This window comes from Oncorhynchus mykiss, chromosome 20 (assembly GCF_057628025.1).
Source record: "Oncorhynchus mykiss isolate SJ-2025 chromosome 20, ASM5762802v1, whole genome shotgun sequence".
NCBI classification, from domain to species: Eukaryota; Metazoa; Chordata; class Actinopteri; order Salmoniformes; family Salmonidae; genus Oncorhynchus; species Oncorhynchus mykiss.
In genome coordinates, this window is record NC_143041.1 from 12,422,634 (window position 1) to 12,443,157 (window position 20,524).

At 45.5% G+C, this 20,524-nt stretch overlaps 1 protein-coding gene across 8 annotated transcripts in view; it reads right to left on the reverse strand.

Moving 5' to 3' along the window:
- Nucleotides 1-20,524, reverse strand: part of myocd (myocardin) — a 140,301-nt gene that overhangs the window by 16,963 nt on the left and 102,814 nt on the right. For 4 of the 8 annotated variants that reach the window (XM_036955694.2, XM_036955695.2, XM_036955692.2 and 1 more), the window contains exon 5: nt 5,363-5,428. In XM_036955694.2, coding sequence (XP_036811589.2) covers nt 5,363-5,428 — 66 coding nt within the window. Of the gene's footprint in view, nt 1-5,362; nt 5,429-10,241; nt 10,772-20,524 lie in introns of those variants that run through there. The other 4 variants (XM_090212235.1, XM_090212234.1, XM_090212233.1 and 1 more) reach the window with 4 other exon arrangements.

A 20,524-nucleotide genomic window follows, 5' to 3' on the forward strand; every position in this document is an offset into this window, starting at 1 on the left:
ATTCCAAACTCTTGAGTACCAATTACCTTTTTTTAATGAAATTGAACACACTGATACAGTAAATATTAAGACAACTTTGAAAAGGACCATCATTGAAACTGTACAGCCTATGGACTTTGTTTGATGTCCGTCTTCATTGGAGACTACCTGTGCTGGAGGGAGGACATCTGCAATTTAGCATTTCTATAAGGATCCCAATTAGCTGCTGCTAATGCAGCCGCTACTCTTCCTGGGGTCCACAAGATTACACTAAGTGGTTGTTCTTTATGTTTGCTGTCACAATTTACCAGGTGTAAAACATTTGATTTGTAGCTAGCACTTACACTACATATATACACAAAAGTATGTGGACACACCTTCAATTTAGTCGATTCGGCTATTTCAGCCACAACTGTTGGTCACAGGTGTATAAAACAGAGCACACGGCCATGCAATCTCCATAGACAAACACTGGCAGTAAAATGGCCTTACTGAAGAGCTCAGCAACGTCCGCACAATAACTGTTTGTTGGGAGCTTCATGAAATGGGTTTCCATGGCCGAGCAGCCTCAGACAAGCCTAAGATCACCATGAGCAATGCCAAGCATTGGCTGGAGTGGTGTAAACTTCGCCGCCTATAGACTCTGGAGCAGTGGAAACGCTTTCTCTGGAGTGATGAATCATGCTTCACCGTCTGGCAGTCCGACGGACGAATTTGGGTTTGCCAGGAGAACGCTACATGACCGAATGCATAGTGCCAACTGTAAAGTTGGGTGGAGGAGGAATAATGGTGTGGGGCTGTTTTTCATGGTTCGGGCTAGGCCCCTTAGCTCCAGTGAAGGGAAATATTAACGCTACAGCATACAATGGCATTCTAGACGATTCTATGCTTCCAACTTTGTGGCAACAGTTTGGGGAAGGCCCTTTCCTGTTTCCATGACAATGCCCCGGTGCAGAAAGCGAGGTCCATACAGATATATATTTTTTTTCTCGAGTTTAGTGTGGAAGAACTTGACTGGCCTGCACAGAGCCCTGACCTCAACCCCATCAAACACCTTTGGGATGAAATGGAACGCCAACTGTAAGCCAGGCCTAACCGCCCAACATCAGTGCCCGACCTCACTAATGCTCTTGTCGCTGAATGGAAACAAGTTCCAGCAGGAATGTTCCAACATCTAGTGGAAAGCCTTCCCAGAAGAGTGGAGGCTGTTATAGCAGCAAAGGAGGAACCAACTCCATATTAATGCTCATGATTTTGGAATGAGTTGTTCGACAACCAGGTGTCCACATGTTTGTGGTCATGAATTGTAAGTCGTTTTCTGTCCGGATACTTTTTCACTCTTACTTGAGTAGTTTCTTAAGAGGGCTACTTTTACTCTTACTTGAGTAAATTACAATCTAGGTGACAGTATTTGTACTTAAATGCAGATTTTTCAGTACTCCACCCACCTTTTCAAACAAGGAACTATTTGTCTTTTTACCTAAATATGCAAACACCATCAGATAGAATTCCTAGCAAGCAGTGCTGGAATGACGTTCCCTCTCCTGGGAACGTCAAAACATAACTAACTGAAAGCAAGATCCGCAATAAGCCATAAATATGACCGCATTGAGGCATATGTCACTGTGCTTCTATGGCTATATGTACCATGCCACTCCCTACCTCATTTGTTCATTTAGCATACAAGTCAACACATCTATATTTTAGCTTGAATTAGCATTAAAACGGAACATTTTTATCTTTGCCCCATGAAAAAATGTGTAGAAATTCATAATTGCAACAAATGTCTGGCTACAGTACTGAGGTATGGTGTTCACTGATACCTTACAGCAAATTCTCCAGTGTTAAATCCACAGAGAGTGTTAAGTTTAACACTGGTTCATTGTCTATATGGGTCCACACTTTTCAGTGTTAAATTAGCAAACGGTTTAGTGTGAAGCCTTATTTGCATATTTCCCAGAGTGTCTTGCCTTTTGAGTGACTTGTAGAGTTACCACCCATGACTGTATTTGTGACAGAGACATGGTTGTTTCATTCATCCATTTTCAGTCCAGTGGCCTTCACCAAGTGTGATCCTAAATGAATATGTTATCATGAAATTGTAATACAAAACAACACATCATTTCTAAGGCCTAGTTTTACCCTAATACAATGGCCTGCAACTCATGGTTTACAGGTCACATCAGGCCTGCAAGTCACATTATGCTGTGATGTGTAATTCCTTTTGAAATCCAGCCAGAGTGGGGATATCCAACATTAAGAATGTGTATTCACCCACAACCTGCATTCAGAATGGCTGCTGGGTTGGGAAGACTAAGATATGAGACTACTTAAAGCATTTAAACTGGAACAACCAGTTCAGTAATGGGTGCAATAAATCCAAGTAACATTGGATTTGTTTATCAAAATGTATGTTATTTATATTTGACTAGCATAAGATTAATCAATCAATCAATCAATCAATGTACATGCAAAAACATAGATATTGAAACAAACAATTGTAAAAATCAACCTGCAACAGGTTCAACCTGAGAAATATAATAATGATGGTCATGGTTGTGGTTTAACACTGGTTATTAACACCAACACTGGCATTCTTTTACATCAATGAGTGTTAATTTAACACTTACAGAGTAAATTTAACAACTGAATCAACTCTAGAAATGTTACACTGAAAATCCAACACTGGGTAACACTGGCCAATTTGACACCCTGATTGAACAACAGTATTTTTATAACAACATCTTAAAAAGCAATACCATAGTAGCATAGTGGCACAAAGGAACACCACATCATCACCAAAACTGCCCTCACCAGGATATGAACACGGGCGATTTTGCTGTGAAGGAAGGCAGTAAGAAAGGAAAGGTAGAAAGAAGGAAGAAAGGAAAGATGTATGAGCAATTGACTAGGGCCTTCTGTGCCCTTCCCTAGAGGTTACAGGGATCACCTGCTGGCCTGGTCTGTTCTGGCATGGTTTGTCCTGGCATAGCAGTGGTCATGTTGCTAACCAGCCACATGGGATGCGATGGTGAGATCACCGTCTGCTAATACACCATCTGCCCCGGCCTGTCACTCACTGTGTCCACTTCTCTCACTCTGACTCGTACATGATTCTAACCTGACATAAGGGCTGCAGAAGCTTTATAGAGATGCATGAAGACTACATAAAATAATCTCCAGCACAACACAGCTCCTTCATATCAACTCTCCACGTAATATAAAGTCTGTACAAACAACATATAACAACACTCTCCGTGACGTTAGAGCTGCAGATTACATCACTCTCCAAATGCAACAATTTAAGCACTGTCCAGACACCGAATAACAACACAGCAGGGCATTAGTGTTTTTACACTCCAGACTATTATCTCTTATAGAAACATACCCTGTGGTAGGAGTCAGTCTACTTTACAGTTGGCACCAAGTCAAAACATCCTAAAGCTAAACTAAAACCCGCTATTTACTTTCTGTCTAATTCAAACCTCACTTCAGATCCCGATCCTATGTGCAGTATATGGTGCTATTAATGCAGAGAATAAACTATACAGTACTAATCATAGTTTTTCCATTGGCCCTATGGAATAAAGAAAAAGTACCACATCTAGGGAAATGGAGATTTGTGGTGAAACGACACACTTATCGTGTTAGAGGAGTAGAGGACTTAGAGTGTGTGGACCCTTCCTTCTCTGCCAACCACACGTCAGATTGAGAGGCAGTGTCTCACTCTGTGTGTGTGTGTGTGTGTGTGTGTGTGTGTGTGTGTGTGTGTGTGTGTGTGTGTGTGTGTGCGTGCGCGTGTGTGCGCGTGCGTGCGTACGTGGGTGGGTGTGTGTGTGTGGGTGAGTGCAAGTGTGTGGACTCTTCCTCAGCCAGCCACAAGCCAGAGAGCCCTGAGAGGCCGAAGCAGCACTCTGGGATACTAATAAACACCAGATGTTCCCTGGGTAATATATACACACACCCTACGCCGTGTCCATCTCACACACACACATGCAATCACACACGCACACACTTGTACTTGTACTTGTACACAATACTGATAATGGTATTCGGTCAAAAATGATTGACATTGAAAAACAATATGATTAAATATGAGCCTTATTTACATAATAAAACTGCACAGAATGAGAAATCACATTCTCTCTCCATCACACTGTGAGCGGCTTGGATTTGGCTGCCTAGTCTCTTGTCCTGTGAAGGATAATACATTGTGTGTGTTTGTGTGTGTGTGCAACCAGTGGTAAGTGTGCGAGGGAACGGAATCCAGAGGCCCAGCATGGCCTATCAGTTTCTGGGAGTCTGCCGGAGATAAAGCAGCTAGGGGAAACGTGATTGGTCGACAGGGCAAATACTATTTCAGAAGAATTTTTCGATTGGCCGTTTATCTGCTGATTGTATGCGAGAGGTCCGCAGTACACATGGAAAGGGTTTTTGAAGATTTCTCTGAGTGCCGTCTATTAACACACATTCATGGGCAGCCCCCCCCCCCCCCCCCCACACACACACACACAAACACACACACACACACTGTGGCAGTGCTAGGCCTCTGGATTGAATTCCCCCTGCACACACACTTACCACTGGTTATCTCACTGCTGGAGCCCCAGTGAAACGAATGTCAAACCGTGCCAGAGAGATAGCATTCAACAACCCTCCATACTACACTACAACCCCCTAACCCCAGCCTGCAGCCGGTTTATAAATACTCATACAAGTGCACTCACACAGGCTACAACTCTGGACTGTATAGTGGAGATGACTCGCGACTGGCTTCTCTCACAGACGTTAGCCAGTTTGTAATATAGCCCTACTTTTATGAGCAGATGAAATATACCGGTTTCGTGGGTGTGTATGTGTGTGTGTGTGTGTGTGTGTGCCCCTTTCTACCTACCTGTCTCCCTGCCTGCCTGTCTGTCAGATACTCCCTTACTGTCTCACTGTCCAAGATGATTCATGGCTTCCACATAGATCACAGAGGTGATCATATATCCGCTATAACATATTATGGGGTTAGAGGTCTAGATCCTAGATCAGCTTAAACATTGTGTTATCAGGATAGATGGGTCTCTGGTTACAGTGTTAAGGACTACGTTGTGTTATCATGAGGTAAGTGCGTCAGCTCGTAGAAGCGAGGCCCATGTAGCGTGTCGTGTTTCATTGCCGTTGTCAGTTGCAAGTTAAATCTCTCTCTTTTTCTCTCGCTCTTTCTCTCTCACTCTCTATAGTAATGCAGTACATGGTGTCACACACACTTATGAGCGGTGTGTGTGTGTGTGTGTGTGTGTGTGTGTGTGTGTGTGTGTGTGTGTGTGTGTGTGTGTGTGTGAGTGTGTGTGTGTGCACATGCGCATGACTTCGTGTGTAAAAGAGTGTTACTCACGAGGCATGATGCCTTGGTCTGCAAGCTGCTCTCGAGTCCTCCTCTGCTGAAGTCTTAACTGCAGAACTATAGGGGGAGAGATGGAGAAGGGAGGGAGACAGAGAGATGAGGGAGGGAGGGAGACAGAGAGATGAGGGAAGGGCAGAAAAGGGCGAGGGAAGGAGATACAGAGGAGGGGTAGAGAGACTGAGTATGCTACTAATGTCAGATGAGTACCATAGCAGCAGAGAAAGAATAGTTATGGTTGTGTGACGTTTAGAGAATCGGGTTTGACAGTTTCATGAAGCAACATCAACGAAGTTTCAGTGATAGAACACACCACTGTTTCAAAGTTCTCAAAGTTCTGATGCTCCCGTCCTCAAAACAAGCTTCATGCCAATCTCTCTGTGTGCCAATCTCTCTGTGTGCCAATCTCTCTGTGTGCCAATGACGTAGAAGAGTTGCACAGACACACAAAACAAGGAAGAAATGGCACTGTGGGCTGACAAATATTTCTGTGAACAGGATGCAGGGAATGATGAACACAGCTCCTGGCCTTTAAACAGATCTGCTAGGCAGTGTGTGGTCTGTCAGGGTGTGCGTCTCTCTGTGTTCTGACAAACACACTGGCCCATAACCTCAGCTGGAGGGTCTCACAGTGGCACCCTCCAAGCTGATATTGTGGTATGATGTGTTCTTTCTCTGTGGATCTACTGATTCTCGTTGTGTTTCTCTTTAGGCTTATCACTCTCTAGCTGCTCTGGGGTTGGAGTGGACCGTTGACTGGACAGAGCTGCTACGTAGTCTCAGAGATCTGTTTTATCAATTCGCCATGGGAACACTGTGACACATACCGAGCGATGTTTGAGGAGTGGTGGACACTACCGATGAAACGTTTTTGGTTGAGAGAATGCCAAGAGTGCGCAAAGCTGTCATCAAGGTAAAGTGTGGCTATTTGAAGAATCTAAAATCTAAAATCTATTTTGATTTGTTTAACATTTTTGGGGATTACTACATGATTCCATAAGTGTTATTTCATAGTTTTGATGTCTTCACTATTATCCTACAATGTAGAAAATAGTCAAATTAAAGAAAAACCCTTGAATGAGTAGGTGTTCGAAAAGTTTGGACCAGTAGTGTGTGTGTTGGTCTGTGTGTGTGTGTGTGTGTGTGGTTTGGCTTTATCTCTCGCCCCTCTCAGGCCATCTACTTCTGTTTCATAATGACACACACACACACTTCTCTAAACATCTGGTTGAGTTTACATCCCCGAGCCGTAACCTCCTGACCTGTACATCAGATGGCAAGAGCACAGCCATTCACTCTGACAGGACACTGTGACAAAGTATGTCACAGATACGGTTCAAGTCTAGAGCAAACCATTTTTCAATAGAGTAACCCTTCGAATTAGAGAATCTCTCTCTTTAGCTCCTCGCTTCCTCTCTCTTTCCATCAAGGGATCAGTAACCCACCGCACTGCATCCCAGCCAGGTTTAACACAATTATTCTTAACACCTTATGGATCTATAAATATCTGATTCATATCTTTATAAACAGCTCATAAATAGCCGGTCCAATTGTCAAAAGGGCCTGTGTCCCATGTCAGGAGAGTCTGTTCACTGCTCTGGTGATCTCAATTACTGGCATAGCAATTAACAATGACTGTACAGAAATGTCGATCAGTCTAATCAAATCAAAATGATTCCTGGAGCAGAAAGACACGGCAACACAGTCATAACGACCATGGCACAGCTGTTGTCAAAGCAGCTGCGATGCTCCTGGAGAGGTCAAAGGGTATAGTTAAGGGTTTCCTCCAAAGAGGAGTTCCCCAAACAAGACTACGGTTTCTAACATTTCTTTAACCTGAGCTCTCTCTCTCTCTCTCTCTCTCTCTCTCTCTCTCTCTCTCTCTCTCTCTCTCTCTCTCTCTCTCTCTCTCTCTCTCTCTCTCTCTCTCTCTCTCTCTCCCTCTCCCTCTCTCTAACTCTCTCTCTCTAACGTCTTCCACACATTCACTCACAGTGCCAATAAACACGCACCCTTCTGCTTCCACACACTGTTTAATTTATGGCATTAGGGCCAATCATTTTCAGATCCATCCTCACCCTGTCCTTTGCGATTCTTGGAAGTGTGGTGCCTGTCAGTGTGTAACAGAGTTGGCTCTGAGCTGAGTTATAGTTACTTCCCTGCTTTATATTACCAACAACTGGCCCTCTGAAACCCAACAGAGATAGCACAGACACACCAGCGCTACTGTTAATCACAACTCAGTTCAGGGAGAGAGAGCTATAGAGATACAATACACCGTGTTTACGTAGGGAAGCTTGGTGTTCCAACTGCCAGGTCGCAGTTGTAAATGAGAACTTGTTCTCAACTAGCCTAACTGGTTAAATAAAGGTGAAAAAATAAATATTAAAAATCATTAACATGCTAGATGGACACTACTGGAACGTTACATCAGGGTTTACAACAAGGTTATGTTAACCCTAAACCTAAACCTAGCTCCTAACCCTAACCATTAACGCAATTCTAACCCCAACACTAATTCCAACATTAACCCTCAACCCCCTAGAAGTAGCATTTGACCTGGTGGGGACTAACAAAATGTCCCCAGACGGTAAGAATTGTGGGGGACTTCTGGTCCCCACTAGAATAGTTAAACATATCCACGTCCCCTAGGACCCCTCTGAGATCCTTATCCCTCGCTGCTAGAATATCTCACCGGTAGCAGTTCCCATAGCTTACTGTTGTCGGTGTGAGCATGGAGCTGGCAGTAGTAGAGTTGGGAGTTTGAGTCCAGCATAGGTCACTAAATAAATGTGTTAACTGCGTGTTCACAGCCTAACACAAGCCTCTCTCTCCTTGACAGCCAACCAGCCACGGACCGAGAACATTTCAAATGTCATTTATTGTCCTGGCGACATCCATTTCCATTGACTGGCCAACTTCCTCTAATAAACTGGAACTCCGAACACATAGCATACATGAAAGGGCTGTAACATTACATCACACACAAAAAAAAAACACGTCACCAACTGTAATAACCTCAGCCAGGCTCTCCGTCTCTCTCTCTCTCTCTCTCTCTGTGACCCAGCATGTCAGACTAAACAGCCTCCCCATGTCAGCAGTGCAGTAATAACTGGTCTATCAGCCTAATGTGTGTTACACAGCAACACCAAAACACCAAATCCCTGAGCCGCTGCCGTGTGAAAGTCTCTCTCTCTGACCACTACAATGACTTCAGCCCTTACATCTCGCTCTCTCCCCCCAGAGCCCAGAGGTCATTTCCCAGCGCGCGGTTGTTGGTCTAAACAACACAGAGGAAAAGCACAATTTGGCCTGCGATTGCTGGTAAGCAATTACCGCGCCGAGTGCAGAGAGATTTGCGCTGGAGTCAAATAAAGAGAGAGAAAGAGGAGTTGGTAAAAAGCCTTTCAAGTATTGTTGCTCCCTACGTTTTGTTCACAGTGAAATGAATCACTGGATAAAATGCTGCTTGACTATAAACCGTGTGTATCAAACTGTGACAGCAGGACATGGAGAAAGTCCCAAGCATTAGACTGGCTGTGTCTCTGGCTGTGTCTCTGGCTGTCAGTGACATTCCCTTCAGAGAGGGGGCAGTATTGTTCACAGTACAGACATATACATAGAGACAAAAGTTGCAAGATATAGAGTAGACTGCATATACACGAGACATGGAGAGAAGAGAGAGAGATGGAGAGAGACGTTTGTATGTGTGTGTGTTTGTTTAAGTGTATGAGAAAGAACAGAGATAGAGGGAGATACAAGGAGAAGCCCGAACAGCTGCTGTGTGTTAGAAGGGTTTAAAATCAGTACTGTAGTCCACACTGTTCTGAGACAGGCAGGTAAGGTCACCAACACACACCACACATACACACGCGCACACACACACACACACACCGCTCTCATCACAGTCTAATGCTGACAACCTTTAACCTCCCACTACTCTTTCTTCAAAAGCAAACAAGTACGTGAACCTGTACAAGAGAACTCTTGTAAACAAGTGCACAAGGTTGGGGTCGATTCCAATTGAATTCAAATATATTATTTTCAATGAGGATTTTAGCTGTTCTTGAACTGGAATTTTAGTTCACGTCCCGAATGAACAAAATCTAAATGGGATTGATCCCAACCACACACGTACCCGGGCCACACACGTACCCGGGCCACACACGTACCCGGGCCACACACGTACCCGGGCCACACACGTACCCGGGCCACACACGTACCCGGGGTCACTTGTTTTGACTTCTACGAGCGGCTCAACAACAAAGCACCTATACACCAGAGCATCCACAGAGCAGAGCAACGTGATTACAGGGTGTCACCTCTGACGGGTGGTATCCTCCATCAACTCTGTGATGACGGAGTCCCTCTGCTCCTCCTCCACAACATTATCAGTCGGCCCTACTAAATTACACACACCTGTCATCCAACCTCCCTCATCCTGCTGGTACGTACGTCTGTGTGCTCTGCTGCACGGGAGGCAACGCCAATCACACTCTACCACAGATGAAGCATAAAGAAAGAGTACCTGTACTACTGTACACTATCAACAAAATACAAGTACTGACGGTGGGACAATGGCATTGAAACAAATACATGTTCCTTATTCCACGCCAGTGCAAACATTGTATCATATGTTCATGCAGTACATCAACAAAGTGCCAGTCCAAAGGGTTGGATGGACAAATGAATGGACAATTGCATAGGTGATTACCGATAGGTGAGTAGAGATGAAAAGACACATACACACGCACACACACACACACACACGCACGCACGCACGCACGCGCACACACACACACACACACACACACACACACACACACACACACACACACACACACACACACACACACACAGTATAGGATCTTACCTGATCTAAACTTGCTTCGTATCAGTATGGAGTGTTCAGAGCCCAGTAGAGTCATAATGTCCCAGTATGGTTCCAGTGTTCAGGAGGGAAAAATAAAACTGGGACAAGCGACGGGACAGGACACACAATTTCACTTCAATGACCCTGCCTCTTCCTGGGACCGGAGACCGAGACCAGAGCTGGCCAAACGCTCGTCATCAACAACACAACAGCTATTACAAGAAAATAAGAATAAACGGTGGTGTAGCTCTCGTATCTCTTCACTCCTCTCTCTCTCTCTATTCTCTTCTCTATCTCACTCCTTCTCTCTCCCTAGGGTAGCTGTGGGAGTCGGACAGTGAGGCAGACAGCCAGGCTTTGGTCCCATGTAGCTCTGAGCTCTGAGTCTCCACGCCAGAGAGAGTAAGTAGAGTGATATGCCCTCTGCTGGGAGGAGCTAACCACTGAGGCTTCCCATAGCCCTTCCCACAGTTCCCCTAACCCCTCTTCCAGTAGGTAATGATGTCCTCTGCACAGAGGGACTAGGAACTAAAAGTTCCAGTAGCTCCTCCTCCTAGGGAGAGGGAGCCAAGAGGACTCCAGGCTGGAGGGCTGGACTGGAGACTCCCCCAGACCTTCTGAATATGTTACTGCTCTGACACAGACATGCTTAGACACACACATATACATGTACATAGACAAACAAGCTGATATACTGACTGTACACAACCCCCACCCCAACAAAACATACACAATCCCTTTAGACTATCACACAAGGGAGGAATATAAAGCTTTAAAAAAAAGGCACACTACCTGTGTCATAATGACTGACGTTGATGTGTACAGTGAGAAGTAGTATGACTCCCTGGTCGATAATCAACAAGGCTTCCCTTCCTCCATCTCCCACATACCAGCCTAGCATTTGTCAGTTTCTGTTCTCTCTCTCGCTCTCTCTCTCTCTCTCTCTCTCTCTCTCTCTCTCTCTCTCTCTCTCAACACACACACCAATCTGAGCTGTGTGCCTGCTCTCCTCAGAGACAACATTAAAATCTCCCCAACAACTGTTTTAAAGATCATTCAGGGCTAGTCTTACACATCTCTCAACACTCAACCCACTCACATCATCACTCACCTCTCCATTCCCAACTCCTCGAGGCCTCGTTCAGCTCAGATCATATAAACTGACATACAGCTACAAAACGTACTTTACTCAACTACACTCACAGAGGCCTTGCTTCGGGAACTTCAGCTAACGTCCGACTCCTATAACATCTTAGTTCAGTTCCACGTGGCCGTAGCTGGTGTCCATGGCTGCTGTTGGTCTGACAGGGCAGCAGGTGTTAGTGTGTGTGTTGTTTCAGAAGGCTACTGTTCTTCTCCCTACAGATGAATAAAGCCTTCACCGGCTACAGCTGGGAATGTGGCTGAACGCTCCTGATGCCACTGTCACTGTGCCTTAGCCTTGGCTGCTCCCATCTCTGGGTCCTACAGGATCTGGCCCAGTTCATACACAGCTGCAAGCTGCACACATCAAACCTATCCAAAGTTTTAAAAAAACACAGTGTCGGATAGACTACATCTCCTCACAATGAAATTCCTAGAACCCCAGCGGAACATTTTACACAAAAGGCTACTTGGGTTTAATGACTAAGGAATTCACACACACACGTTTATTAATTTAAAACAATAAATGACATTAAATTGAAAATCGTAGCTGCTGGCCATGGCTATGACGTGTGTTGGACTGGACTCTCATAGACTTACAATAGTAAAGTCAAATATTTATGTAAGGACATCTTGGGCTGCAAATCCACTGGGTTCCCTCTGACAGTCCTGGGCACTCAGTGCCTTACACACACACACCAAACATGCACACACACACACGCACACACGCACACACACACAGACACCAGACACACACACAGACACACACACAGACACACACACACACACACACACACACACACACACACACACACACACACACACACACACACACACACACACACACACACACACACACACACACACACACACACACACACACACACACACAGCTCCTGGCCTCCCTAATTAGCAGGTGAGAGTGCTTAAAGGGAGGGTTGGTGGTTGGGTCTGACAGTGTACACACAGCATGGGAGGGAGATTCCTGGGGAGGTCACCCAGTCCTGGACTAATTCTCCCCTTTAATTGGGCCGTGTGTCAACGGACGTGACAAGTCTCATCTGACCTGTCTGGAGCCTCCGTATACTCTGTGTGTGTGTGTGGTGTGTGTCTCCTCAGGAAGAGATTCATTACCTTGGGGTTATGATTTATGTTTGTGTACATAGTACAGCATTAACTGGCCAACATACCCTCTACACGGTATAATGGTCATTTTAGATACGCTACACTGTCATAATACAAGTCATGTGTACTCAGTGCCAATAACATACAGTACTGTTTTTCAGCAAGGTTAATGAAGAACTACACTAGTGCAGACAGCTTTATCAAAAAAGGAATATTATGAACATTTAGTGTACACTTGCTTTCTAGTGTTACAGATACAGGGGGAAATGTTTCATTTAAAAGTTGAGAGTTAAAAAAAAATGGAATAATTTGAAGTGAAAATGATGTATAAAACCTAGAATGAACTTTGACACAATGACTAGTCAGACCAATCAACAATAAAGTTTGCATGGATGAACTGTACAGAACAGTTTCTTTCATTTCAAAACAATGGCACTAACCCAGCCTTTGTTCATTTCACGACACTCTTAGAAGAAAAGGTGCCTGGAAGACCCTTCTGGCTTGCCACACTGGCGGAACCTTTCCAGCTGAAAAAGGGGTCTTTAAAGAACCCTTTGGAACCTTTTTGTGATGGGAGGGGTTTCATTTGTAATAATATAGAGGTGGCAGCCTATCAGATTGGAGGCGTGACTTTCACATAGTTATTTTTGGTCAACCGTTAGCGTAAATGTGATCGTGTTAAGTTTGTACAATGCAAGTTCTAATGTTCCTTGAATATTTATGCATGTTACATATTCTAATATAGTATTAACATTGCTGATTCCCACTTTGGGATTTGCATAGGCTCTTGAGGAAGTCATACAGTTCTGTCAGCCTCACTGAAGCTACAAATCTGTCCCTGTTTAACCTTAACATGTGATGACAATACAACAGAACAGGTGAACAGGAATGACAGCCTCACTGAGCCACGCCTCAATTCAAGGCTTCCCCCAGGAGCCCCTCAACTAACCAAGGTGCAAATATGAACTATTGACAAGCAATTGTTACTTGTGGAACTCCAGGGTTTCTCGAGTCCCCAATATTTCTTAGAGTGTACACTGCACAGTGCAATACTGGGACCCAGTTTTTTCCCCTCAAAATAGCCACTGATAGGAAGTATTGCATGCTTCACAGCTTTGACATACAGCATCTCTGTGAATGGATTCCAGTTGTCGCTCGACCATTTGTCAACCAGTGTATGTAAAGGAAGTGTGGTGGATTGTAGTAGTCTGAATCATATCACAAGTGTTTTATACCATGGTAACTACCCTCTCCCTGCTCCCTATCCTCCCTCCTCCTCTGGGAGGGAGGAGAAGCAGCAGCCTGCTGGGCTGTGAGGCTGACTGGAGACTAGAGACAGAAAAGCAAAGGAAATCACTGTGTCTCCCCTAGAGGAGACCTGGGCCAGGGTGATGAGGAGGAGAGGAGACGCAGTAGAGGGGAGAGGAGGAGAAGGAGAGAGTGGGAGAGGAAGGGGAGAGGAGGCCAGAGTGAGTGAAGAGGTTTGTCATGGCAGAAGTGGCCTGGAGACGGTGGGGGGTCTGAGGTGTGTATGTCTGTCTGCAAGCGTGCGTCGGTGTGTGTGCGTATATATTTCCAACTGTTCATGTGTGTGTGTGTGTGTCTGTGTGTATGTGTAGGGGAGGGCAGACATAGCAGCCGTTCCAGCCCTAACAGCAGCAGCTGGCTCTTATCTGTCTGAGAGCCATAGGTCTCCGTTTCAGACGGGACTCCTTTAATGGCTACACCCCCTCTGCTTACTGTCCCTGGCCAGGCCCACAGTACCAGAGAAACATGTACACTCTCCTCAGGTAAACACTCCCAGAGGAGGACCAATTAAATCATATATCAGAAACACAAGCCACGCAGGACTACCAGGCTGGTTTACATAGAAGCCATGCAGGACTACCAGGCTGGTTTACATAGAAGCCACGCAGGACTACCAGGCTGGTTTACATAGAAGCCACTCAGGACTACCAGGCTGGTTTACATAGAAGTCACGCAGGACTACCAGGCTGGTTTACACAGAAGCAACGCAGGAATACTAGGCTGGCTTACATTGAAGCCACCCAGGACATCCAGGCTGGTTTACACAGAAGCCACGCAGGACTACCAGGCTGGTTTACATAGAAGTCACGCAGGACTACCAGGCTGGTTTACATAGAAGTCACGCAGGACTACCAGGCTGGATTACATAGAAGTTACGCAGGACTACCAGGCTGGATTACATAGAAGTCACGCAGGACTACCAGGCTGGATTACATAGAAGTCACGCAGGACTACCAGGCTGGATTACATAGAAGTCACGCAGGACTACCAGGCTGGATTACATAGAAGTCACGCAGGACTACCAGGCTGGTTTACATAGAAGCCACGCAGGACTACCAGGCTGGTTTACTATACATCACCTTTGCAAATGACATGGAAACAAGGAAATCTCAGAAAATTGTGTTTTAGAGTATCCTGTTACTCCTATTACAGTACATGTGTTATCTGGGAAGAAAGGGACACTGCAGGGTGATAATAGGTCTGATTTTAGGCTGGATTAGTCAACACTGATAGGCCTGAGAATGATTCATACTTTTATCAGAGCAAATCGGCCTTATCAGAGAAACACAAACGTTCTCACGACCAGAGGGAAGAAATGGGGAGACAGAAGAAGAGAGGGGGGGGGAACATAAACGACAGAGTAGCACAGACACAAAGACTGGGGGAAAGGTAGAGAGAGTAATAGAGGCAGAGAGAAAGAAGACAGAGATAGCAAGAAAGTGAGACAGTAAGAGAGATAGAAAGAAAGGGAAAGAGTGTTTGAGACAGATTCAGTGCCAAAAGAGGGTTATAAACCCCAGTCTGGCGCTGTTCTGTGCTGGGTTCTCATTAAGGTTCCAAAGAGAACACACAGAACCCAAACTAGACGTGACAGATAGGAGGGCTGGGGCCAACAGATTCCCAGGACTACTGTAACTCTCTCCTTTAATTTTTGTCTCTCGCTCCCTATTTCTCTGTCAATGTCTCTCTGTCCCCCTCTCTAACAACATTTCGGACTCTTTCTCAACCCGCCCCCCTCTCTCTCTCTACACTCTGTCAATCTTTCTATTGTTCTCCCTCAACCTCACAGACCCTGGGATCAGAGGGTTGAACGTGTGAGCCGGGGCTATCTTTCCCTCCCCTTATCTATCCTTATCTCCCCTTTCTCTCTCCATCCATCTCTCTCGCAGTCCCTTGGCTGCAGCCAATCTGAATGGAATCCCAAAACACAACAACGGGTGCGATCACACCATCCCGGACCCAGATTGAAGCCGTCTCATGCTAAAGCAAAACAGCAGGGATATTATTTGGTGTCTTTGTGGTTGTTTAGAGTTTGGCAATTGACTTTGCCTCCACTTCAGTCTGGGACGGCTGGCACGTGGCCACAAGGAGAGGAGGAGAGGAGGGAGAGCAGCGAGATATGCCTGGAGGCATCAGTAGAGAAGGCCCTGCTTCACTACGGCTTAGGCCTAACTCCTGGTTATCGTGGGCTTTGCGAGGTATTCCCAAAAACCTCTGTACACTTTAATATCTGAAAATGTAATAACTCCCGGTCGACTTTGTTGTTGTTAATGTGTGTCTATGACTAATAGTTTTTGATGGATGGAAAGCACTTCAAAAAGAGATACGATTTAGGCTATTCCAAAATGAGATTCCTCTGGCTTCAACAAGTGAGTATCAGACAATCATATTTGGAGCTGCTGGATCGTGAGTCATTAGTTAAGACTTAAAGCACGAGGCTTCCAGTCAGTGTCATTCCTGTCACTCTCACCAGCCCTCACAGACATGAGTTGGAAGGAGAGGAAAGAAAAACTCTCCAAACAAGGTACAATAGCAGATCCAGGAAAGGAGATAAAAGAGAATGGATAGAACGGATGGACAGAGAGAAAAGATAGACGTGTAAGAAAATAAAATATATGGAAAGAGTGGATAGAAAAAAAAGGATGGTAGACAGCAGCTAGAGAGAAAGCAGGGATAAAGAAAAGGGATTTCTAGAGAGGATGGACACCTTTCCAACAAGTCCGTTTGTCAAATGTCTGCCTGCCAGAGCTACCCCGGTCAACTGTTAGCGCTGTCATCGTGAAGTGGAAACGTCTTGGAGCAACATCGGCTCAGCTGTGAAGTGGTAGGCCACACAAGCTCACAGAACGGGACCGCCGAGTGCTGAAGTCGTCTGTCCTAGGTTGCAACACTCACTACCGAGTCCCAAACTGCCTCTGGAAGCAACATCAGTACAAGAACTGTTCGTCGGGAGCTTCATGAAGCGGGTTTCCGTGGCCAAGCAGCCGCACAAAAGCCATGCGAAATGCCAAGCTTTGGCTGGAGTGGTGTAAAGTTCACCGCCATTGGACTCTGGAGCAGTGGAAACGCTTTCTCTGGAGTGATGAATCACACTTCTGGCAGTCCGACGGGCTAATCTGGGTTTGGCGGATGCCAAGAACTGAAGTTGGTGGAGGAGGAATAATGGTCTGGGGCTGTTTTTCATGGTTTGGGCTAGGCCCCTTCGTTCCAATGAAGGGAAATATTAACACTACAGCATACAATGACATTCTAGAAGATTCTGTGCTTCAAATTTTGTAGCAACAGTTTGGGGAAGGACCTTTCCTGTTTCAGCATGACAATGCCCATTGCTCAAAGCGAGGTCCATACAGAAATGGTTTGTCGAGATCGGTGTGAAAGAACTTGACTGGCCTGCACAGAGCCCTAACCTCAACCCCGTCCAACACCTTTGGGATGAAATGGAACGCCAACTGCGAGTCAGGCCTAATCGCCCAACATCAGTGCCCGACCTCACTAATGCTCTTGTGGCTGAATGGAAGCAAGTCCCCGCAGCAATGTTCCAACATCTAGTAGAAAGCCTTCCCAGAAGAGGGGAGGCTGTTATAGCAGCAAAAGGGGGACCTACTCCATATTAATACCCATGATTTTGGAATGAGTTGTTCAACAAGCAGGTGTTCACAAACTTTGGTAATGTGGTGTATTTATCTTTCCGTGTCTCCCGAGCGGGTCCTACACTTCCAAACGGTCTGGCTGAAATGAGCTGTCAACCGGGACGTTTTCTCACTCAACGAACAGAGACCAGGGCTATGTTATTGTTGGTAAGACCCAATGCTCCATCAACCCCCCTCCGTCACGTCACACATCAGTATAGAGAAGGTAGACGTCCCCCCCTAACTTCTGATTCAGGGTCAGATCTTCACATTCCCCTAATAGTTAAGGTTTTGATTGACAGTCGGGGTAACCTTACCCTAGACCTCTGCTTAAGGTTGCTGATGATGTTTCTTTGACAGAGTGATGTAGTTAAAATATACCCCAAGGCACAGATCAAGGATCAGCCCCCCCCCCCCCCCCCCCCCAGTGCAGGAATATGGCAGCCACGGGCCACATGCAGCTCTCCGAGTCGATCACTGTTATCTGTTGGAACGGATTCCACTTGACTCCTCAGGACACACACACACACACACTTATTAATAGGCTTGAAAGGGTGTGTGTGTGTGTATGCGTGCCTGCGCGCACCTGAGTGTGTGTGTTCTTATCTTCACTCTAAGACATTCATCAGGAATGACACTTTCTGCCATTTTGCGTTCAAACTAAACACACAGCTCCATGTTCTGTCTCTGTTCCTCAGGATGTTGAGAGGCTTGACTTATGCAAGTTGTCAGTAAGAAATTACACCGTCGTCACGCTGCCCGATTGATTTGGTACACTGCGTTTTTATTATTTCCCCTGCGATAGGTAATTTGGTCAAACAAACCTCTCTTTCTCTCCTGCTTCCAAAACCTGAAACAACAAAGGAGGACCAATAGCTACAGAGTCATGCTTTTAACTCCCAGGGGACAGTCACTGCACTTTAAAAAAAAAAAAATGCTGGGTTAAAAACAACCCAATTTGTGTTCTTTGGTAACCCGGCGCTGGGTAAATATTCGACTGAACACACGACGGGTGATTTTGACCCAGACAGTTGGGTGGCACGAATAACCCAACATGTTGGGATTACCCAAACATGGGTTAATTTACCCATTAGTTGGGTACTTTTTACTTTCATGCTGGGTTTTGAATGCATTTTCAGGAGGCGCGGCTTATTAGGCGTTTGGCTTTCAGATCAATCTTATTTCCCACCCGTGAGAGGAGTCATTCCTGTTCATCACGTTACGTTTACATGCTGTAAATGGCATTTTTCCTTCATTTTTCTACTAGAATATTAAGATGATCTATTACATATTATAATAAGGCGGTATCTATCCAACAATGGGATTTGCATAGGCTTTTAGGTAAGTGATACACTTCTGTAAGCCTTATTGAAGCTACAAAAATGTAAATGTTCAACCTTAACATGTGATAAGTATACAACAGAACAGATGAAATTACATCTACTCTCAACAAACAACTATGTGAAAGCCACCCCCCCTTACTCAACTGGGGCGGCAGGGTAGCCTAGTGGTTAGAGCATTGGACTAGTAACTGGAAGGTTGCAAGTTCAAACCCCCGAGCTGACAAGGTACAAATCTGTTGTTCTGCCCCTGAACAGGCAGTTAACCCACTGTTCCTAGACCATCATTGAAAATAAGAATTTGTTCTTAACTGACTTGCCTAGTTAAATGAAGGTAAAATAAATCTTCCCGCTGGGTCATATCTCAATAACCCAGCATTAACAACCCAACCGTGCTCTTTTTAAAGAAAACAACCCAACTAAGTGACGGAAAATAACTGTATTAGCTCTCAACTCCAATGCACACACACACCATCACACACACACACACACACACACCATCACACACACACACACACCATCACAAGAAGCAGTAACTGTATTAACCTCTGCACACTGCTCTTGCCAGCGTGGTTTTGGAAACTTGCATTACTGTGTTATTTGAAGGTAATTGGATAAACTGAAGCTGATTCTGTGTACTCGGATAATCAGATTATGAACCAGAGCGTAAATGTTGGTTTTGACCTCATTGGCTATGACAGTATCCATGTCCAGGACGCATTCTGCCTTTGGGACCCGATTCAGGACCAGTGACCCAGTAGATTTGTAGTGGTTAACATGAACAATTATAATTCATTATTCATTCATTATTTACATGTAGGCATTCTACTGTAAAACAGCTCCTAAATGCTAAAAGGTACACATGTGATGTACTGTCCATAGAGACATCATGCAGTAAGACCAAAGAGGCCCTACCGCAGAACAAAGCATGTAACAGTTGCTCCGAGATCAGGGACACACCTTCCCTAACCCCTGCGCTCATCTGATCACACACGCATATTCCACTAGCTCAACGGATCACATACAGACACACACGCGCACACACACACACACACACACACACACACACACACACACACACACACACACACACACACACAAACACACACACACGCACACTCCCGTAGCCTTGCTCAGATCGGACTCACAACGTGGGCCGTGCAGGGTGAGATTGTGTAGTGTGTCACCACGACCAGAGGTGTCATACTGTCTCCCTCTCCTCTCCCCGCCAGGGTGAGGGATGATATTACTGGATGCCTGTCGGCTGAGCAGTGGACCAAAGCCATGATCAGAAACCAGAGGACTTACAGACGCCACACGGGAAGGAGGAGGAGCGGGGAGCAGGGGGAAGAGGGGAAAGAGAAGGAGAAAGGGGGATGAAACAACAACCAAAATTCAGCCTAGAGCATAGACTAATGGTGTTCCAGGGACAAGCTTACATTCCAGGTCATCATTAAACACTAGCCTGTCTGAATTAACCCAATAGGATAAATATATATTTTTTAAATGCCTGTTACCTTCCCAAAAGGCCTACAATACAGTAGATCAGACACCCCATTGGTAGTCCAATGAATGCCACACACAGTACACAACCCAACCCCCAAACACACACTCTCTCCAGCGCCTCTCTGATAAGCCCTTGGCAGGTGTCAGCTGTCTGAGGAGGCTCCTGGGGGAGAGACTCCCTGATTACCCCTCTGGCTGACTGACTGATTTGACAGCCATGTCTGTTTCTCTG